This window comes from Nelumbo nucifera, chromosome 3 (genome assembly GCF_055504915.1).
Source record: "Nelumbo nucifera cultivar China Antique chromosome 3, China Antique-T2T, whole genome shotgun sequence".
Taxonomy (NCBI): domain Eukaryota; kingdom Viridiplantae; phylum Streptophyta; class Magnoliopsida; order Proteales; family Nelumbonaceae; genus Nelumbo; species Nelumbo nucifera.
Genome location: NC_142651.1, coordinates 42243963 through 42267886, shown reverse-complemented (window position 1 = coordinate 42267886; position 23924 = coordinate 42243963). Strand labels below are relative to the sequence as shown.

At 39.3% G+C, this 23924-nt stretch overlaps 1 protein-coding gene across 1 annotated transcript; it reads left to right on the top strand.

The window, feature by feature from the left end:
* The first annotated feature begins 7111 nt into the window (after window positions 1-7111).
* Window positions 7112-14758, top strand: MTSSB (mitochondrially targeted single-stranded DNA binding protein). The gene is made up of 8 exons (XM_088901346.1): window positions 7112-7117; window positions 11450-11540; window positions 11750-11793; window positions 11862-12046; window positions 12155-12363; window positions 12437-12537; window positions 14425-14484; window positions 14593-14758. The coding sequence occupies exons 4-8, from the start codon at window positions 11864-11866 to the stop codon at window positions 14607-14609; spliced, it is 570 nt and encodes a 189-aa protein (XP_088757472.1). The 5' UTR covers window positions 7112-7117; window positions 11450-11540; window positions 11750-11793; window positions 11862-11863; the 3' UTR covers window positions 14610-14758.
* The last annotated feature ends 9166 nt before the right edge of the window (window positions 14759-23924 follow it).

Here is a 23924-nt window from a genome sequence, read left to right as displayed (position 1 = left end):
TGTATGAGGAGCCTTAGTGTCCAGGATAAGGGGAAAGTGGTTAGACCCCGAGGATGGAATATCCCTAACTTCAACATTGTGGAATAAGAGCCTCCAATCCACTCCCCAGCAATTCCAGTCCCATAACCTTTGTAATTTCCTCTTACAATTAAGCAAGAGAGTCTTGGTCTTAGAGAGGAAACATATATTTATATTTTCATCCCTAAGGGTTTTAAGCAAATTTGGAATTGTTCGGGGAGACCCTATCCCTTGACAGTTCCAATTGAAAATTCTCATTAGCACCTTGGGGGATGTTGCGAGATAACCTCCCAAACCCACTTATTTCCAACAATTAAGGACCAATGATTTTTAACCCACTTCAAACATGGAGTGTTAACAACATTAGATTTTATGTATAAGAATCGACAGTCTGTGATTTTGGGTGCAGAATTAGTTCCATTCCAAGAACCCCTGCAGATTTTTGTGCATGGGCCAACCCTATAACAAGATTTAACAAAAGTAGAAGATGCTCAGTTAGAAGATATTCTTTCCTTGACACCTCCCGACATTCCTTAGGGGTTTTTATAGTAACTTCCTCACTTCTTAACTTTACGATGGGAGTAGTGAGCTCGATATTTAGGTCTCACACTAGGGTACAATTTGTGCAATTTTACCAAATTCCAGCCACTCCACAGAAAAACAAACAAACATCACAATCATAAAAAAATAATTACAATTGTAAGAGCACCACACCTCATGACTAATATCAATGTTGTTTAGCTCAAATTCTTGCACAACATCAGGTACCTGGTCCATCATAGCTTCGCACTTTGCTCCTCCATGTCCATCTCTAAGTCATGAGTCAATTGCTTTGTTGAACCAAAAGGAGAAGCCAATATTCCACTCCAACCCTTATCCCCTTTTTAACTAAGGGGAAAGCCCGAGCCAATGCGAAAGGTCTCTCCTAATTGGAGCCCAATCAGGTTCAGGTCCATAAGAGACAATGGGGCCCCGATTAGCTCTAAATTTGACCGAATATTTATATCCCCCTCCCGAATCTTTTTAAACCTCTTTGCAGGCTCCATTGAGCCAGCCTCGCAAGGTTCCATAATGTTCACTCTAGAACCTTTCATTTTTTTTTAACTTTGCTTAAAGGGCTCGGTCTCAAGGACTTCCATTTTTCCTTTCACAAACCTACCTAAATCTAGCTTTTGTGCAATTCTGATCACACTCTCCTGTTTACCATAGTCAACATTGTTTTCCCGCAAAGCATTATTCGTTTGATCTACAATTTTTGTAAGTCTAACCAAGGAAAGTTTTCCATTATTGGGAATAGTTCTGACTTCACAAGGTTCGATGTTGGGTCCTTTCATGAGAAAGGTAATTGCTCCCTCGGGATTTCAAACATCGTCGAAGCTGCACTCGACCCAACAGGGTTAGCAACCCCTTTGAATTTCAGCAATCCTCGGGGCTCGAGGCCTTTGCCAAACTTGTTTATGGTGACCTTATCATAAGAGGAGCTTGACTAGCCATTGTCTAGTCGATTCTTCCCAATTGTTCCGATCTTTTCTTTCTTGGTGAACTTAAATTCACTAGGTGTGATGGATGCTCCCAACCAGTGCCCAAAGGTACCTCTTCCACTCTCCTCCCTCATTATTTGGGTTGCTAGAGTAGTTGTGAATTCATCCAAGGCTTGGGCCTCTGTAACACTTGCACATTTAGATTCCGCATCCCCTAAGAGCCCACACGTATAGCAAAATAGAGGTAATCATTTGTATTGGTAAGGGAACCAAAGAGGTTTACCTAACGGGGTCATCTCTTTGATACCAATTGCTAACTTTCTAAAGGTATCAACCCTCACCCTCGCCCTTAGGAAACAACCCCCAAATGGTAAATCCTCGTCTTCCTCTTCATCCCCTGTCAAGACTTGCTCGACAGTCCCAGCCTCTCTAGCCAATCTTCTCGTCCAAGCAATGGTCATAATTTCCATTGGGACATCTAAAACTTTAATAGTTATAACCATATCTGAAAAGACCAGTTCACGAGGAATGACATTTGGCTCCCACTGTATGAAGAGTAGGAGGATAGTCCTTGACCATCCATGGTTCCTTGTCTAGAACCCAAGCAAGGTCTGAGGGTTTCCTAAAAGAAATCCATAACATATCACTCATTAGCCATTCAACTTCGTACTTCATGGATTTACTCCATAGAATTCGAACAACATTGATGGTCCCTTTAGCATTAAGTTGCTTATTTGTAATTAGGGCTGCAAGTCGGGCCAAGTTAGGTTGGGTTGAGGCCAACCCTAAGTTCTAAGCCCCCAACCCTAACTTAACTCAACCTTCAACCCGACCTACTCAACCCTAACCATAACCCTTACCAAATTCCTTTAACCCTAACCCAACAACCTTCTTTCCATCACTTAAAATCTCGTAAAACTTTTTAATCTCAGATCTTAACTCAACATTCACTACATATATTAATCTTATGTTTTATTAATATTTGTTTGTTGATGTTTTTATTGGTTCTTTAGTACAAAATTCAGAAAAAAAAAGTGTTTGAAATGACTATAGTTTATTATGAATAATGACTTATAATAAATCTTTTATGAGCAACAAGCTATGACTAGCAAAAAGCATAAAATATGTTATTAAGGTTTTGGTATTTTCAATTAGGATTAAGTGAAGTAATTATCTGAAAAGAAATAAATGATTGTATGAGGTGGGGCTATACAACTATCATGCATCTAAACAAATCAATGTATGATATATCATATATATAATATGTACTATAGAGTCAGGTTTGGATTGGATCGGGTTGCCTGAGGGGTCAACCCTAACCCAACCCAAAGTAAAGTTGGTTTCATAAATTTCAACCCTAACCCTAACCCTAACCCGAGCATCAATCCAAAGGTTGGGTTGGGTTATGGTTGGGTTTGGGCCAACTCGACCCAAGTTGCAGCCTTATCTGTAATCGCTTTGCCAAAAAGACATCGGTTGTAAAGATTTTGTCAAGCTTCTTTGGCTCTCTCCATGTTTGTTTTTGTTGAAAGTTCAGGTTCACTCCCAGCTTACCGCACACTCCACGCCTCACTCTACATAGAAAGCACCTTTAGTTGACCTTTGGGGCCTAAATCAAACCATTAAACATTTATTGCTTTATTTTGGTGTTTGAGAAATAAATCTGAATAAGTGATTTTAAAAGGATAAATTTTTTAAACTACCCTTATGGTTTAGCTACTTAACTAAGTATATCTTTACTGTTTGGCTATTGTCTAAGGCTACCCCTATTGTTTCTAACAATTGAGTAACTCTACCCTTATAGTTAGCATGTGTTAATGTTCGGTCAAAATTTGTATACACGTGACATATTTTTTAAAACCTAATTTTGCCCTTCATCCCTCTCCCTCTTCTTCTTCATCAACTTCTTCCTTTCAGCAACAGCAAATCGAGCTGGCTTGGTCCTTAACCCCTCCACCTCTGGCCCCTCTCTCTCTCTCTTTCTCTCCTTCTTCCCCTTCATTCTTTCTCCCCTGTTTCATCCACCTCCTGCCCCTCACTCACTCACTCTCTCTCTCCTATTTCATCACCACCACTACTGCAAGTCTCATATCTCAAATTTGGGTTCCTTGATCTGAGACGAGGTGGACAGCTATGGAGGAGCTTTGAATAGATGCAGACCTGAGCGGATCTGGCCTAGTAGAAGTAGCAAATGCAGACCTAGTTTCTTTTTTCTTGCTTTTTTGTGTAATTTCTATAGTAAAAGCTACCTGAATCTTGAGTCGGTGATAGTTCCCCTGCAGTGTTCCTGGATCTTGAGTTGGAGTCGGACACGAAAAGGGGATTGACCATCCTAGTCCTAGGAGATTTGTTTTGATTGAGTTCAGCCAATTAACTACACACCACCCACTCACCGAATCGCTAAATGTGGCTTGCTGCAACAATGGGTATTTCTCGGAGGCAAAAAGAAGGCTTGAGGAAGGAGCAAAAGTATGTGCTCGGACGACAATCAACGAAGATGAAGCTATTGACTAACAAGACGGTTTAGAGGGTTAGGGTTCGAGGAGGCAACGTAAATTGGTTCTTCTCAGAACATTGGAGGTGGGTGGGTGATTGGACCTGGGTGGCAAAGACTAGGCCCTCTTCTCTCTTTCTTCATTGTCAATCTAGTTGCAGACTTGGATGGAAGGTCCAAACTTCATTTTGACGTAGAGGATGAGAGGGAACAAGCCATCGAGAGGAGGCTGAATACGGGTATGATGGCGTACTAAAATTGGAGGGTGAAGACCAAATTGAGGAAGATGAGGAGCTTCCTATTTGATTTAAAGGGCAAAATAGATATTTCAGCCCTTCCATCAATATTTGACAATAATGGCAATTTTCCAAAAGAGATATACTTAATCAATTAATTAAACCGTTAAAGAAATTTACTATTGCAAAAGTAAGGAATCATTTTTTCTGAGATTATAGTTGATAAAGGCAACTTTGAGCCCTATTATCAATAAAAGTAATACTTTTAATAAAATTTATAAAATATGTTAAATTTATAAAAATAATATTAAGTATGGGCAAAAATACTGTTCATCCGCAACTTTGCAAAACCGCCCACATCCGCAACTTCCGGCAATGCCTCCTCCCACCTCCAACAACACTCCACCCACCTCCGCCTCCACCTCTGCCCAACGCTGCCACCTTCGCCCACCTCCAGCACCTTTTTATCAAAAGTTGAAGAAATGGTGATAAGGCCTAAAAGTTACCCTTATCAGCTATAATCCCTTTAAATGTGATAAAACTAATACGAGCAGGAAAAGTGAATGATTCAAATTTTGAAGAAAAGAAATGGTGCTGTGGAATTCACGAAAAGAAACACTTACCGGTGAAAAAACAACATTACAAACGAAGGATAAGCAGAGAATGCGATTTGTCAGTGAAGTATATATATATCAAAGAAGCATGAATAGATTAAAACAAACGCAATAGAGACAGATCTTGAAAAAAGTAGAAGGAAATCAAACAGACTTGATCAATAAAATTTTGGAAAAATCGAAGGTTGGTAACAGAGAATCGAATTTGTTGCGAAGAAAAGCATAGTGAATCATATGTATCATTTCCGGTCCCTAGATTGAGAAGAGCGTAGAGCGAAGCGATCTGAAAATCGAGATCACTGGAATCAAGCATTCCTACAAGAGGAGGAATTGCTCCAAGCATAGCGAGCGTCGCTCTCGCCTCGGTATCTTCCTTTTCTAGCCTCCTAACATCCATGGCCGCTTCCTTCTGCTGCGATCCCTCCTGAAACTGTAACCTTTTGACACAAGCTTCCTCCTTGTCTCAACCTCCGCTTCATCCTCCAATCCCATCGTCTGCGACAAGTTCAAAAGCTCCGACAACCTCCCTGATCCGCCATTCTTCTTCAATTCCGGTTTCTACTGCGACTTCGACTGCTCTTGCTCCTGCTGCTTCGGTTTCTACATCTATAGCGGCGATGCAACACCAGAATCCATCTCGTGTCGTTGGCACAAAACACCACACACATCATCGTGTCCAAGAGCTTCTGACGAAATGCAGCTCCCCGAATCGTCGGCCATAGCCGAAAATTCCCTCCTCTGGCCCTCTCTAGAACCACAGATCCAACGTCGTTCGTTTGATACTTTGCCGTTTTCCGGCCACTTCTCTGGCATAGCTATTGGAGATTGCCTTACATTGCAGAGAGATGGAGAGAATAGAAAACAGAGAGAGAGAAATTTGTTTGCAAGGCGGAGGTGGCGGCGTTGGGGCGGAGGGAGAGCATTATCGGAGGCGGCAGCGCTAATGAATGGCGAAGAAAATGAACAGTATTTTTGTCCTAATTTAATATTATTTTTAAAAAATTAATCTATTTTATAAATTTTATTAAAAATATTATTTTTATGGATATTAGGGCACAAAAATTGCCCTCAGCTATAACTCAATTTTGCAGTTTTTTTTGTTTATACTTATTTCATTTTTTTCTACCAAAACTATCCCCAATAAGTTTTTATAATACCACTAATGCCTCGGGTTTGACCCATTGGCACAATCTTCTCCCAGCGGCGGCGGCTTCTCCTGGCGAACACTGAGGTACGATTTCTTTCACAGCAGATTGTTCCCTTTCGTTCACTGCGATTTCTACCCTTCTCCTTCATCTTCTCACTGCGATTTTTAGTCTTCTATTCTTCTTCTTCATCCTCTCACTGAACGAGTGGCGGGAATCGTTCCAGCGGCGGCGATCTATTACTAGCGGTGGAAATCGCAGCAGCTTGGTGTTTCAGATCAATCGTTATTTTCGTTTTTGAACTCCCAGATGTTTTGTTTGAGAATCAGAAAAGGGACGAATAGCATGTTTTGACTCCCAGATTTTTGTTTCAGATCGATCGGTATTTTGTCCTGCTTCCCTGTTAATGTTCAGGATGAATTTTCTTTTCAGGTCGATCGGTATTTTGTCATTAACAACATGAACGAAAGTTATTAAAATGTTAATAAGAAACCTCTGTTTCTTATCGTTTTGTCCTCAACAACATGATCGTTTTTGGACTCCCAGATGAATTTTCTTTTCAGAACGATCGATCCCTTTGTTTTCTTCATACTGTCTCTATGATCATAAGAAACCAGTCTGCAACATGGTAGAAGAAAGTTATTAAAATGTTAATGAACAGGATGGAAGTAGTCGAACAGGCTCCTTGACTATACCACCAAGAACATGCAGTATTGGAGTGAAGCTAAGAGATCGTTTCAGATGTTAACTGGGTTCTATTATGCCTCAGTTTTTCTGGCATAATCGGATTAAGGGACATAGACGTTATTGGACATTCATATGGTACAAATTAGAGCTGTTAATAGGATATGAATTTGTATTTTTAACACTGGTTCATTCTCTAGTTGAAGTTTTGCTTGTTTCTCTAGTCTTGTAGTGTTTGCAGGCATTACTCTTTCGTTTGTGACAACTTACTGCAGATAGAATTGTGACACATTGAAGAAACATAAATCTGACGAGGAGAACAGGATCAATGAAGAGGCTAGTGGCTTTAGGCCCTATACTTTAGCATGGTCCTGAGTCCCGGGAATTGACTTGTTTACACCTATTTAGCAACAAGAATATCAGCTATTTTTGGAAGCACTGTTAGGTATGGATATAAGGAGCTACAACAAGAAAACTATGATTTTGACTTTGGAGGACAAATTAACATCTGGGATTGCCCAGTTTGTAGAAATGGAGGAAAAATGGATGAATTAACTAAACCATGTTCCAAGTTCAGTATATCAAATATACTTGACTTTCTGGAAGTTGGTATGATTTACCATAATTAGCCTGTATAGAAAGATCCATTCCATGGCGTACCTTGTCACAGAGTTCCATCCTGACTTGTCAAAAGGAATGAACACAAAGTCCCAAGCAACACTGTCATCCAGAATGATTACAGCTGAAAGATTACTTCTCCGATTCCAAACTGTTGTTTGCATTCACTGACCATAAATGCTTCGAGCTTCTCAGAATAAATGGTTTTCATCATCTTTGGATTCTTATATCTGTCTGAAATCTCTTGACTCCTATGGCCTGAATATACATTTTGTCAAGATGCTTGCCATTGAGTTTTTTATCTGCATAGCACCCCTTTGAATACATTTTGTTTTTATGGATCGCCCCTTTGAATACATGTAAGAAAAGAAAAGTAAAGACCATTTAAAGAGAATAAACACCTGCGAGTTGATCCAGAAAAAGTTTAAAGGCAGATTATGCATCTCCCCTCATGTCTGTCCTCTTTGCCTTGGCAATGGGGAGACAACTGATCACATCCTTCTCCATTGCCCGGTCACTAGGAAGATTTGGTGCTTCTTCCTAAACCTAGTTGGCTACAGCTGGGTGTTCCAGAAATCCTACACTCCTCTCCAAGATCTGAGTGGACTATGAGATAGTCTCTTAGAGAAGAAGAAGGAGAAATGACTCTAAACTTTGATGGTAGAACCCAAGGATCCACAGGTCAAGCAGGAATTGGAGGTGTATTCCAAGGGGAAAGGGGGAATATTTGCTGGGCTTACAGTGGTCAGAGGGCAGATGCCACAAAGGCAGAGGTCCTGGCTGCACTCACAGGAATTCGCCTTGCCAAATGGCTAGGTTTATCCTCTTTAGCCATTAAAGGGGATTCTGCAAATACTATAGCTTGGTTACAGGAGAGGGAGTGCACTGGGGACTAGCCCACTTCTTAGCTGAAGCTAGGGATATCTTAGTCTTTATGAATGTGAAGCTGGTCTAGATTCCTAGGGAGCAGAATTCTGTTGCTGATAGCCTAGCAAAATCAGGGGTCTCTAGAGATTTCTTGTTTAGTGACAGTTGTTTGCCTTTGTAATTCTGCCAAGCCACTCTTGGCTTCAGTACATCCTCTCATGTACTCATGGTTTTTCTTCTTCAATAAAAAGTTAACTTTGCTTCAAAAAAAGAAAAGTAAAGACAAATACATCATTTGTCTATATTGGGATCTTCTATAGTAGAAATGAATCCTAAAGGTGTGGATTCTGTTTAGGCTCCATGAACATGAAAGTAAGTTCTTTTAGTATATGGAAATAGAAATACTGAACACCTAAAGGAATAGTTCCTTTTGATGTAGCTAATGGGCTACAGTCTATTGTTTTTACATGCCCATAAAGGGTTCAGATTCAAACAAATTCAATAACATTTATTCAAGTAATATCTACAGAATGGATCCTTTTGCTTGGTTCAGAAATGAAGGTTTGAGTGGAATTTCTGTAGAAATGGCTGCAATGCTAATTTTTGCAACAGTTGGAGGTTAAGTAGCCACAAATACATAGTGCAATTTTATGATTGAATTATTTGAACTCGTATCCTGGTGCTTGAGAACATTATATTAGTTCTGATATCATGTACTGTAGATAACTTAGTATCTGATCTCAAAAATCAAATAAAGTGGTTGGGTAGTTTATAGGATTATATACTGCCGACTCTGGTGCCGTAGACTCAATGTTAGAAAGAAAACTAATGAATTAATATTCTGGCTTCTGACTTTTGTTAAAGAGAAGTTATCAAGTAACAATTCACAAATCACAACCTCCAAACCACATGAAGTATCATCAGCTGCAAAATAAGTATAAAGTATGATGAGCCATCAGTACATCACTTACAAATCAACTCCCAACTCAACTCAACTTTAACCCCAACTATTTGTAGTTGGTTTACACAAATCCTGCCTCGTCATTGTGAAGAGCCATGTTTTTTGTCTAATACATCACTCACAAATCACAATTTCAGAATTCACAGTTCAAATAAATTACATAACATTAATATATGTAATCGGTTCATCTCATTTGCAAAGGATAGAAATGAATCAAAGCAATTAACAAGCATCTTCTTTCAATGACGTGAACCGTGCAAATGAGATGTTAATTGCTTTGATTCATTTCTATCCTTTGCAAATGAGATGAACTGATTGCATATATTAATGTTATGTAATTTACATGAACTGTGAATTTTGAAATTATGATTTGTGAGTGATGTAGTTGACAGAAAACATGACTCTTCACAATGGTGAGATAGGATTTGTGTAAACCGACTACAAATAGCTAGGGTTGAAGCTGAGTTGAGTTGGGAGTTGATTTGTAAGTGATGTACTAATGGATCGTCATACTTTATACTTATATTGTGGCTAATGATATATGATGTGGTTTGAAGGTTGTGATTTGTGAACTGTTACTTGATAACTTCTCTTTCAAAAACAAAAAAAGAAAAAAGATTTGTTACTTGATAACTTGGTTTTTGAAATTAAAGCTTATGGATAGTAATCATTGCATCATGGTTTGATTGTAAGTTTTTATATTTGGAGCTAGTTGTGACTCTTCTTTTGCAAGGAGAGTAGCTCTTTGAGCAGCAGTGCTCTCAAATGCAGCTGTAATCCTATCCAAATTCTTACCAATCCTTGCAGTCCCTGTCATCTTCTGTCACCGAGAGGATGAACTGGTATAATCGGACTCCACAATATTGCTCCTTCACGTTGCAGTGGGAGTTGATTCGTGTTGTTGATCATCATTCATAAAATACTCAGTGCTATCAACTTGTGGTTCTCCTTCATGGCCGAAGCTATCAAACATGGTGTCATCAACATGAGGTGGTTGTGTCATTGGCACCACTTCCGGTAGTACTCCCTCATTTGGTGACCAATTGTTACTTGATAACTTCTCTTTCAAAAACAAAAAAACTTGGATTTTGAAATTAAAGCTTATGGATAGTAACCATTGCATCATGCCTTGATTGTAAGTTTTATATTTGAAGTTGAGCCTGACGTTTTTATTATTATAGAGCTTGCAAATATAAATATTTTCTAATTTCTGCTAATTTTTCTATTTTTGGTTATCTACTACATGTTATTTTATTTTAATTATTTACTACTTTAAAACATTGAAACCAATATTGACCCAGACAGTTTGACAATTCAATAGGCCACATGGAAGCAAGATCGCTTCTGCTTTACCTAAAACCTAGTAGTGTTAGAAGCTAAAAAACCTTTGGCTTTGTCAATGATCTGTTGACCATTTTGTTAAACAGTGAATTGTTCAACCCACTTTCATGGTTTGGCGGTTCATATTGTTCCTTCTTTTTAATTTTAAAATGGCTAAACTAGTCAGTCAAATAGCTGGCCAGAGAGAGAGAGAGAGAGAGGCCAGAGGTGGATGAAACAGGGGAGAAAGAACGGAGGGAGGATTTTTTTAGTGGTTTTGCAACTACCAATACTCCCATCTAAGGGCTAGTTTTTTTCTTTTTTTTTTGTCTCAGTTTGATCTGTCCAAAGTCCACACTTGGAGGTCTAGCCTAGTAACTGGGTGGGCTTTTTTCTTTTGTAAACAAGGCTGATCATTACTTGGTAAAACGCTAAAATCTCAAGCCGACTAGTGTGAGGGTGTGGCTGGGTCCGAGTTTGAGAATGAGAATGGCCACTTCATGCAAGAAAATGTTGAAGGAAGATACATTTGCATCCACTTCATCCCCCCAATCCCTGGATAGCCATGAGCAATATTGGGGAATATCCCTTCAAACAAGGCTGGCCGTGTTTAGGTGTAAGGCTCCATGTATACCAGTTAGCTAGTCATTTATCCATGCAAAGTACAGAGATGAGTTGCATAGAATGGAAAGATGGAAGAAATCTACTTAGAGAAGACTGTAAGTTTAATGTGAAGTAGGACTAAACTAACTTTTGTGTTCTATTTAATTGGAGAATCTTAGAAAGATTATGGTGTGGATTTTTGTAGAAGATTAGGATGGATGGGGCATGGTATGATCCACAAGCTGAGCATATTGCTACTTTGCTAGCTTTGAAAACTCTTTTTGTTTCTTTCAAATGTGAAGTAAAACCCTTATTCTTTCCCCCTCCTCCTCCTCCTCCTCCCCCCCCTATGTGTTTCTTATTTCTTCATAAACATTAGAAGATAATAATTTCTTTATTTTCTTGTAGATTTTGAAAGAAGAAAAGATGAGCTTGATTTCTGTCAGATTTGTCAATTATTTAAGAGTAAAAGCTCCCGCAATATCGCCGTCTACACTTGGTATCTTCCCTCTTCTCTCTTGGTGCACAGGAACACCTTTTGCTACATTATCTGATATAACCTTGAAGTTCAAGCTACTTTGCTACTTTGGTTTTTGAGTGTATCCAATGGTTACAAAGATGAAAATTTGCATTCAAAAACCATTTAAACTTGATATTGTTGGGAGTTGTTAAATTGATTAGCTTCCATGTCTTAACACGGCCATGCAGGTGGTGCTGTCGATCTCTGGGCCCAATAGAACCCAGGCTCAACAGTGGGTGTTCTAGAAATTCTGTTATTTGGTATTCTTTTTGTTGTCTTAATTGAATTAATGTTAATTAGGCATGCAAAAGAATATGAAGATGTGGCACTCAATCATGTCATTCGATAAAGGTGGCAACTTTGATGATGGTGGTGGAGAAAACAATGCAGACCTAGAGGATAATGATTTTATTCCTTATAAACAGGATTTAGAACCACAAGGTGTGGATCCTAAAAGAGGTTGGGATTTCAGAGGGGTACACAAGGTATTTATTTCCATTCCTGACTATGTAAATTGCTTCTATACTTGAAATTTTCTTTGTTGGTGATATCCTATGTTTTTTGTGTGCAAACATTGTTGATTATCATCTTAGGCAATTATTTGTGGAAAACTTGGACAAGCTCCTGTTCAAAAAATTTTGAGGAATGGAAAGACTGTGACCATCTTTACAGTTGGAACTGGGGGCATGTATGACCAGAGAATGGTAAAAGCAGACAACTTGCCAAAACCAGCTCAGTGGCATCGAATTGCTGTGCATAATGAACAACTTGGGGCATATTCTGTTCAAAAACTAGTTAAGAAGTATGCAATATTGAAAATTGTTTTTCTTTGTTGTTTATTATTTGATTTCTGATGTATGGTATTTCTGTTACAGCTCTCCAGTTTTTGTTGAAGGTGACATTGAAACTAGAGTTTACAATGACAGCATCAGTGGTCAAGTAAAAAACATTCCTGAGATTTGTGTGCGTCGTGATGGTATGTTTAATATTAGCACATTATGTTTTCGTTTCTGTCATGTAAGAAGATAAAGTCAGTCAGAAAGCCCTTATCCTGTGATTTTTGATGGAGTTTTCTTGCTTTTCTCCCAAGTAGGTTCTTTCTTGACATTCAAATTTATGTTCTTAACTCAACTAAGCCTTGCCCCAACTATATGGGGTCGATTGCATGAATTCTGTTCTACCATTCTATTCTGTTCAGTGCTAGATCCATAAACTTGTAAGATCATTTCTTCTCATTGGTGCTGTAGGTGGTCTTCTTTGCAACCCATCAACATGTGTTCGGTTCTGACAGTCTTATTCAGGGAGACTTTTGCATATAACTGTCCATTGTCTCTTATTTATTTGACATAAAGGCACAGTTTGGAAAGAATACAAATACAAATATGTAAAGTGCAAATCAGTGTTTTAAAAGCACGCCTCTAGGCGAGCTGCTCCCAAAACACCCTAAGGCGTATGCAAGAGGCGTTGACCCCTCTGAGGCGTATGCCTCATGCGCTTTTTTCATGAGGCGTGCTAGAGGCGTAGGCCTCATGCGCCTCATGCACACCTCATATAAAAAGACTAAAAAAAAAGAAAAAAAGGTAACGGAAGGAAAAGAAAAGAAAGGGAAGGGAAGGAAAAAGAAAGAAAGAGAAAAAAAAGAGAAAAGGAAAGGGAAGGGAAGAAAAGATAAGGGGAAAGAAAGTGGTCTGCCCTCGACCCCTTTGGCTGGGGGAGCTTCGCCCCCCAGAACCCCCCCCCCCCCCCCATGTCCCCATTCCCCTTTTTAATGCAGCTCAATTTGTTTTTTTTTTTGTGCATGTGTTAGGGGGGGGGGTCTTACTTCGCTTATCGCCTCCACTTCGACAAGACCCCCCTTTCAACTAGTGCTGTGCATCTTTATTCCTTTTAATATAAAAGATTTTTATTACAAATAAAGAAAAAGTAAGATCCCCCCTTCCTCTTCTTCCTCCTCCCCTTCCTCTTCCTTCTTCCTCTTGACCCCCCTCCTCTTAAGGAGGCTTACGCCTCTTATGTTCTAAACTATGCCTCGTGCCTCTAGGTAGTGGAATGCCTCGCGTCACGCCTCCACGTTTTAAAACATTGGTGCAAATACATGCAGAATAATACAAAATACAAGGTTTTGCACTCTACATGTTTGTATTTGTATTCCTTCCAAACTGAGCCAAATGAACATGTAAGTAATAATTTTTTTTGATCAGCAACATCTAAGTAATAATTACTGACCTTTTTATTATAGTATATGCTAGCTTATAGGGATAAACTTTTTAGGTTTATTTATGCGTCTCTGTGGGTATGTGCTGATATAATACACATGACATGAACTTTTTACTAGTGATATTATTTTATGGATGTGTCCCAGAATCCATTTTTTTAATATTGTCAAGTCAGATTCTTGGACACGTGTTAGATTCTGCGCCCGTTTGGGAGGGCTGAAGTGCAGCAACTTTTCATAATTTGTAACCCTAGCTGGTTTATGTTTGAAAAACACAATCTACATCCCCCTCATAGGGCTCAAAGTTTAAACTTAAATCTGGTTAGATGAATATCTCAAATGCCAAGTGACTGAAGACTCATTAGCTACCTGGATGTAGTATCTTTCTTGGGGATGTAAGTACTTAAATCTGAAAATCTCCAATTTCCATTCTCTACCCCATTCTCTTACCATATCAATAAGGAGGATGCTGTATTATTATTTTTTTTCTATTATTCATGTTTTTGTGAGTCCTTGGTGTTAGTAGTTGCTAGATCCATGTTTAATTCACTAGATTGTAGAAGCTTGAATCTTGTTTTAAAATCATACTTCAGTTGTTGGATTCAGCAAGATTTCCTAAACTTGTTTCCTTTCAATTACTACTTGTAGGAAAGGTACGTTTGATCAAAACAGGAGAAGATGTTGGGAATATCTCCCTTGATGATCTGAGTAAGTCCTCTCCCCATATGATTTTTATTTGTACCAATAATATCCTACTAGTGTTTAGTAATTTTTGTTATTTATATCTTTATTTTAAAGCACTCATATTTTTGGCAGAGGATGGATTATTCTAGCAAGAGCAGAATAGGAGATTATGGAGAGCTTATTCTTGTGAAATTAAGAATGGTTTTTTGGCTGCAGCAAAACTAATTAGGGGTTGAAACATAAAAGTTTTGTAAGAATATTGTTTTAGTTGGTTGGTTCTGAAACATTGGTTTTTCAACCGTGTGAGTGCCAAGCTAGTATGCAATTGTCACGTAGTGGAAGTTCTGGTACTTGTGGGGTTCTATACCAATCTCACGATTCCTGATGATGTGATTACCCAGGTAAGCATTGCATAGGATCTTGTGTCATGGTAGGCAGCTGTTGATAGAAACCTTAGATTTTCCATTACTGATGATAAATTTTGATGAGCATGGCCTAAAGTTACTTTGTTTATTAATGGGATAGCATGAATTGACGAAACTAATGAAGGATTAAATGCTAAATTAAGTTTACTAACTATTATCAGAAACAAGGGGTTTTAAAACAACTCAAAGAAGGGGGGGGGTTAAAATAAGTAGGGATAAATAGAATATATGCAATATAAATATATAAATATCATTTATAAAAAATGTAAATATATAAATATAATACTGATAGGAATGCAAATCAGGGTACATTTAGGATTTGATACTAAGAGATAGCTCAGTGTGGTCTCAGAGACAATTGGTGCAAGTGGGTGATTGGCTCATCAGGAACTGCCATTACTGACAGTGGTAGATTTCTTTCTAGCTTTGAATAGTTTTCAAGGCGCCAAGGTTAGGCTAGGCGACTGGGAGGCGCCTTGTCACCTAGTCGCCTAGGTGGTGGATTTTTTATGTTGAAAATATAGATCCTAGGGTAGTTCCCTAGGTACCATAACCATATTTCTTTAATAATTATTCATGATTTTCATAAAAAAGTATAAATTTCATATTAAGGTAATAGAAAACCAACATATTCATGAGAAGAAAAGGAAGAAGGAAAATAAAATTCAAAAAATATAGGGGCTGAACCCTTATTTTTGTTATAGGAAAAGAAGAAAATAAAAAGTATTGGTAGAAGAAGAAGAAGAAGAAGAAGAAAAAAAATAATATATGGAAGAGGAAAATGTGCTGATTAGATAAAATTTTAAGTTCTTCCTTACTTATTAGTTCAGGTTTTTAAGTCTTTGAGGGTTCAATACAGCATTTAGCAATGTTTATTTTGATTAAACCCTAATAAATAAGAAAATAATAAAAAGAAATTAGTATATAAACACACAAGATGATTATTTTAGTTTAATAATGTCTATTTTATAATTTTAATCTCAAAAAAGAATGAATAAAAAAGTATTTTATAGTAGGAAGTAGAAAACTGCTTGGCGATTAGGCGAGGTGAGCCTCAAAGGGTGCCTTGTCGCCTAGGCGTCGCCTTGTCAACTATGCAACTTTGAGAGGAATTAGACAAGGAGATCCCCTTTCCCCTTATTTATTTACGTTGGTTGCAGAAGTTTTAGGGAGATTAGTTTCTAGAGCAGATTCCAGGGATTTAATAAGAGGTTGGAGGGTTGGAAGGGAAAATGTACCACTCACACACTTGCAATTTGCAGATTCTTGACAGTATGGCTGGCCAGAAATAAGAGGAAGAGAAGAACAGAGAAGAAGAAGAGAGAAGGGAGAAGAGAAGAAAAGAGATTTTGCAATATAACAGTGCTGGTGGCGCCAGCTTTTTTATAATATATATAGGGTGGCAGAAATAAGAAGGGAAAAGACCCTTGTGCCCCTGCTATAAGTGAGTACAATAACAAACATAACAGAAGTGAAAAAATAGAAATAAAAAACACTTTAACTAGCCAAACAAACCCTAACACCAACAACTAAATTATTTCAACACTCCCCCTCAAGTTGGAGCATAGATGTCAATCATGCCCAACTTGTCACACAAATCTTTGTGCCGCACATGATGAAGACCTTTGGTGAAGATATCTGCAAGTTGTTCTTCTGAGCTGACATATGGAGTGCACACTTCGCCATTTTCAAGTTTCTCTCTAATGAAATGCTTGTCCACTTCAATGTGTTTCGTCCTATCATGCAGGACTGGATTAGCAGCAATATTGATGGCAGCTTTATTGTCACAGTAGAGTGACATAGGATTGCTCACTGCAAAACCCAGTTCACCTAATAGATTTCTTATCCACATGATTTCAGCAACCCAATGAGTCATCGCTCTATACTCTACTTCAGCACTAGATCTAGCCACTGCACTTTGTTTTTTACTTCTCCATGTGACCAAGTTTCTTCCTTCAAAGGCACAATACCCACTGGTAGACTTTCGGTCATTGACTGCTCATGCCCAATTTGCATCAGTATATAGTTCCACCTTTAAGTGGCCATGTTTCTGGAACAACAAGCCAGCTTCGGGAAACTTCTTGAGGTATCTCAAGATCCTCTTTGTAGCTTCAAAGTGAGTTGTCCTAGGGTTGTGCATGAATTGACTAAGGACACCCATTGCATAGGCAATACCAGGCCTGGTTATAGACAAATACAAAAGCCTCCCCACGAGTCTCTGGAACTTCTTCACATCTTTCAAAAACTCTCCCTGATTGTCTCCCAGATGATGATTAAATTCAATTGGTGAATCAATTGGTTTTACCCCCAACTTGCCTGTATCTTCTAGTAGATCCAGTACATATTTCCGTTGGAAAATAAGGATGCCCTTGTGAGAGCGGGCAACTTCAATTCTAAGGAAATAACGTAAGGTGCCTAGATCTTTCACCTCAAATTGAGTGGCTAAGAATTCTTTTAGTCTCCGGACTTCAGTCTCCCAATCTCCTGTGATCACTATGTCATCCACATACACAATAAGAGTTGCAATTTTCCCTTCACCTCTTTTCACAAATAGAGTGTGATCTGACTGGCATTGTTTGAACCCCATCTGTTGAACTGCTAAATGGAACTTACTAAACCAAGCCCGAGGTGATTGTTTCAACCCATATAAAGATTTTTTTAACCTGCACACCTTTTGTTCATTGCCTTTGGCACAAAACCCTGGAGGTTGGGTCATGTACACTTCCTCTTCTAAGTCACCATTCAAGAAAGCATTTTTGATGTCTAGTTGGTGAAGTTCTCAGTCAAGATTTGCTGCCAATGAAAGAAGAATCCTGATAGAGTTCATCTTGACTACTGGAGCAAAAGTCTCCGCATAGTCCACTCCATGTACCTGTGTAAAGCCCCTTGTTACCAGTTTAGCCTTATACCTTTCAACAGTTCCATCAGCCTTGTGTTTCACTGTGAACACCCACTTGCAACCCACTGGTTCCTTCCCTTCAGGAAGGTCCACCAACTCCCAAGTGCCATTTTTGTGTAAAGCATTAATTTCTTCCTGCATTGCATCTGTCCATTCAGGCTTAGACAAAGCTTCTACCACATTCTTAGGAACGGGGACACTGTTCACAAAAGAGAGGAATGCACGGTATGAAGGCGAAACATGATCATAGGACACAAAATTAGAGATAGGATGATTAGTGGTACACGACCTAACACCCTTTCTCTTAGCAATAGGAATATTAAGATCATTGATGACAGGTGAATCAATATTTAGAGGAACAGACATATCAATAGGAGCAAGTGTACCTGGCTGATGAGACGGATCTGCCTTGGGTGAATCCGATGATGTTGGTTGCATAGTGTCAGGTTCCACGGCTCTTGAACTCTGTTGGCTTTTATAACGACGATGAAAAACCCGGAATGGAGGAGGATCGGGTAAAGGAGGTAGTTGAGTTTGAGTCGCCTGTTTCTCCTCAACCCTACTCTCCCCCTGAGGAGAAACCGAGAAAAAAGGTTGATTCTCAAAGAAGGATACATCAATAGAGACATAGTACTTGCGAGAGGTAGGATCATAGCAGCGATACCCCTTTTGAGATAAAGGGTAACTAAGAAAAACACAAGGAATAGCCCGAGGATCAAGCTTACCTCGAGTAGGGGACAGGTTATGGACAAAGCAACGGCACCCAAAAACACGCATTGGAATGGTGGACAATGGGGCTGTAGGAAACAAAAGCTGATGTGGGGCCTTATACTCTAGTAGCCGAAAGGGCATGCGATTGATGATATATGTCGCACACAAGACTGCATCCATCCAAAACCATTTTGGCACATTCATATGAATTAATAAGCCCCGAGCTACTTCGAGAAGGTGGCGGTTCTTCCATTCAGCCACACCATTTTGTTGGGGTGTCCTGGCACAAGAGCTTCGCTGAAGTGACCCACTCGAAGGAAAAATCTCCATGAGATCACTATGGAAGTATTCCTTCGCATTGTCCGACTGGAAGATATGGATTTCCGTTTGAAACTGAGTGAACACCATGCATTGAAAATCTTTCACAATTTTTGGCTCTTCATCTCGAGATCGCATAGGGTAAACCCAGGTGTATCTAGAATAATCATCAATCAAGGTAATGAAGTACTTATAACCAGCCTCAGTAGGTAGAGTAACAGGGCCCCAAACATCATAATAAACAATATGAAATGGAAATTCAGATTTTTTATTTCGCAAAGGTAAAGAACTTCTACAATGCTTACTCAATTGACATGTCTGACACTGTAACTGACTCACTAACAAGGAATCAAACAACTTTGGAAACATAACTTTTAATGACTCAAAAGAAAGATGACCTAGACGACTATGCCATAGATAGGCTTGACTCTCACTTGATGAACTCATGGACTCTGTAGCCACAAGACCAACTTTATTCTTCAACACGTAGAGACCATCCACCATGCTTCCTCTACCAATCGTCTTCCCCGAGACCAAATCCTGAAACACACATAAAGACGGAAAAAAAGTAATTGAGCAGTTCAAGGAGTGAGTTAGACTACTAATGGACAGCAAATTAATAGGTAATTTTGGAACATGCAGTACATTAGGAAGGGTAAGGCCAAGTGGAAGAGGTATGGTACCTCGGCTAGCTATGGTAGAAAAAGAACCATCAGCTAGTCTTACCTTATCTCTCGCAGAGAGAAGGTTATATGTTTGAAATAAATTTGACTTACCGGTCATGTGGTTTGAGGCTCTGGAGTCAATAATCCAAGGAGAATCAATGGTATGAGATGACACATGGAAGGCTGTGGCAACATTACCTGATGTAGACGCAAACGAGGTAGAGGGAGTAGGACCAGATTCCATTTGGCGAAGAGTCCTACCATACAATTCCAAATGTTCACGAAAGGAGTTGATAGTATCTTCCTTAGGGTCAAAACTGGGATGCCTCTCCTGAGTTACCAAAGGACTAGTCTCTGTCGACACCATATTAGCTGAGTTATACTTTTTCTGATTCTGCTGGCTTGGTTTCTTGCCCTGATCAGGTGTTGACTTCTTACCCAAATCTTGTGCCCATTTAGGTTTTCCATGGAGATCCCAACATGTATCTCTCGTGTGTCATGTCTTCTGGCAGTGAGTGCACCAAAGTTTGCTCTTATCATCTGTTTTTTTTTTTTCTGAGAGTCACCTTTTTTAAAAACACCTCCGACATTTGTATCTGAATTTCCCCGGACAGTTAGGGCAACGGACTCCCCTTCTACACCATTCATCACACTTCTTCTACTCTCTTCTGACTAAACCAAGGCATACACCTCCTGAACTGATGGCAAGTCTTTACTACCCAAGATCTGCACCCTGATGGACTCATACAAAGGATTCAGCCCTAGGAGGAAGGCAAAGACTCGTTGCTGAGATACAAGTGACTTATATGCCTTTGCATCTTCATCACACTTCCAATTCACATTCTGATAGTGATTAAGTTCTTTCCATATCGATGTCAAATCAGAATAGTACATTGAAAGACTCCTCTCCCCCTGCTTGCAAGTAGAGGATTCAGCTTGCAGTTGATATATCTTGGCATAGTGTCTCTGCTCTGAATAGGTGGACTTCGCTTGTTCCCATATCTCACAAGCAGTTTCAGCCCACATAAAGGTCTTCCTTACTTGTGGCAACATGGAAACCGAGAGCCAAGACATCACCATACTATTCTCTTGGTCCCACCTATTATATTCAACACTTTCGTACTTCGGTTCCTTCACTCTCCCATTGATGTATCATATTTTCCCCCTAGCAGTGATGTAGAGTTTTATTCCCCTAGACCACTCAAGGTAGTTTAGACCATCAAAGGGAATAATAGCCATGGGAAAACTCATATCCATTCCCCCACTCACTCCATTGTGGCTCCCTGAAATTTCTGAAGTAGCAGAATTCTCAGAATGGTCAAAACAGATAATCAGTCCCAAACACCGGACTTAGGACCCCTCTTTACTCCACAAAAAATACTTCACTCAGTCCACACCCAGACACTTGGGTTTGAAAACAGGTTGAGCACAAATAGTACCAATTTCAGGATAAAACAGAGGCAATATTCGGCAGATTTCAGACCTGTATGATTTTAACAGTCCCAACCTACCAGCCTTCCAGAATGTCTAAAACCATTAATCAGCAGGAGAGATCCTTATCACTTATAATCAAGTCAAATTATTGAGATAATAGGTCATCCTTGACCTACAGTCGTCTTAACACATGAACAGAGGATCACACGATCCAAAAAAAAAGGGTATACAGATCTGACAACATTTAGCAGCCCATATTCATTTGTTTTTTTACTTGGTACACGACCAAGGAAGGTAAAGAAGAGAAAACGGAAGAGCTGTACCAGTTGTAGAGCTGTTTTTCCTCAGTCCAGATTCAGATCTCTGTTCCGCCCAGATTCAGTAAGTCTGTTCGATCTGTTCTCTCAGTGAAGTTTGTTCGATCTGCTCTCTTTAGTCAGTATTCCTGCTCTAATACCATCTTGACAGTATGACCGGCCAGAAATAAGAGGAAGAGAAGAGAAGAGAAGAGAAGAAGAGAGAAGGGAGAAGAGAAGAGAAGAAGAGAGAAGGGAGAAGAGATTTTGCAATGTAACAGTGCTGGCGACACCAACTTATATATATAGGGCGGCAGAAATAAGAAGGGAAAAGACCCTTGTGCCCCTGCTATAAGTGAGTACAATAACAAACATAACAGAAGTGAAAAAATAGAAATAAAAAACAGTTTAACTAGCCAAACAAACCCTAACACCAACAACTAAATTGTTTCAACACAGATGACACAATACTTTTTTTTGTGAAGGAGGGGATCTTAACAAAATTAGAAACCTGAAGCTCACTATACAACTCTTTGGGCAAATGTCAAACCTTAAGGTGGATTTTGAAAAGAGTTGTATAGTTGGGTCAATATGGGGGAGGGGGAGGTGTCTGAGTGTGCAGACATTTTGGAGTGTGTAGTATCTAATTGGCCCTTAAACTACCTTGGTTTGCCATTGGGAGATAACCCTAAAAAAGGTGAGTTTTGGGTTTCGGTCGTGGAGAGGTTTAAAAATTGACTTGTAACTTGGAAGAAGAATTATTTGTCTCTTGGAGGGAGAATCATTCTAATCAGGTCTACATTAACTGACATTCCTATCTACTTTTTATCAATTTTTAAGATTCCGGTTAGGGTGGCTAGCAGATTAGAAAAACTAATGAGAGACTTTCTCCGGGAGTCGGGGGAGGAGAAGAAGGACCATAGGGTTAGGTGGGAGATGGTGTATAGGAACAAGAGGGAAGGAGGTTTGGGTATTGGGAACATAAGGAATAGGAACTTGACACTACTAGGGAAATGGCTATGGAGATTCTCATTGGAGAAAGATAAACTTTGGGTGAAGATAGTGGGTAGTATTCATGGGGTTGTAGACAATGGATAGGATTCTGAGATTTTGGCAAGGACTACAAGAGCATCTCCTTGGAAAGCTATTCAAGCTATTTTGCCATTGTTCTCTCCATGGATCAGGTATGACTTGCACTTTGGCAATCTCATTAATTTTTGGGGACATGTTTGGATTGGGGATACTTCTTTTAAAAGACCAATTCCTGAGTCTTTTTGCTCTTTCCACATTTAAAAATGAACCTGTTTCTTCTTTCCTTGTACCTTCTAACTCAGCTTCTGGGTTCGGATAGAACTTGGGTTTGAGAAGAGAAATCAGGGATACAGAGTTGGTTTGTATTTTATCCTTGTTATCCATTCTTGAAGGGGTCTTCCTAGAGCTAACAAAGGCATACATTAGAATTTGGACACTCACTCCCTCGGGTTCTTTCACATGTGCTTCTTTCTTGAAAGCCCTAATACAACCTTCTTCTTTTGGATCGTCCTTCTCTGTTAAGAAGGTGTGCTGTCATCCTATACCTCCAAAGGTTGGGAGTTTCTGTTGGGAAGCCTTTCTGGAAAGAGTTAATACAGGAGATTTACTTCAAAGAAAAAATCCAATAGTTGTTTGTCTCCTCACTGGTGTGCTCTCTGTAAAGCTGATGGTGAGTCTGGATTCCATTTACTAATTTCCTATCAGCTTACTAAAGTCATTTGGGAATGATTTACTTCTTTGTTTGGGTGCAGGTGGACCCCCCCCCCCCCCCCCCCTTTGAATGTGCAAAACTTATTCACTTCCATGCCAAATTGGCCAACAAAAAGGGCCAAGATTATGTGGAGATGTATTAGGGCTACAGTTTGTTGGACCGTTTGGGAGAAGAGAAAGTCACGAATCTTTTCAGAAAAGGAGAGAAGCTTGGAAGTAATATTGGAGGTCATCCATATTAGGGTGATACATTGGTTGAAAACTTTGGCTTTGTTTGCAGAATTCCCAGTTGATGATTTGCTAAGAAACTGGAAGGAGATTGCAGAATTAGTTTTAGCTAAGAAGGCCTCAAGCTCTTGTTGGATTCCTCTACCTCACGACTTTACTAAACTGAATTTTGATGGCAGCAGTATGGGTAGTACAGGGCCATCCGAAATAGGGGGAGCAATGAGAAATGAAAAAGGGAATCTATTAGCTATGTTTTCTGGACCAATAGGGGTGGGAGATTCCTTGAGGGCTGAGATACTAGCAGCTCTTGAAGGGGTACAAAGGGCCAAGGACATGCATATTAATAAGTTGATCATAGAAGGAGACTCTAAAGTTGTGGTGAACTGGCTAAAAGAGGATTACTCTAGGCTTTGGAATTACAACAATGAAAAGAGAAAATTTAAGTGGCTGACTAAAGACATTGAAATTCAATGCACATGGGTAAAGAGAAGTGCAAACTCATTGGCAGATGGTCTAGCTAGGCAAGGGGTGAATAGAAACTCTATATTCTGGGCTGTATTGTAATTGCTTTATTTTTGGTGTTCAATGGTTGTACACGGGAGTTAAGATTGTAATTTTTCATAATCTTAATTCAATTCACAATTATTGATCAAAAAACAAAAAAAGATGACTCAGTGGTCTCATCTGTTACTTTGGTCAATAATTATTAATTCATAGGAAGGGAGGGATTGAGGAGGATGTTGCC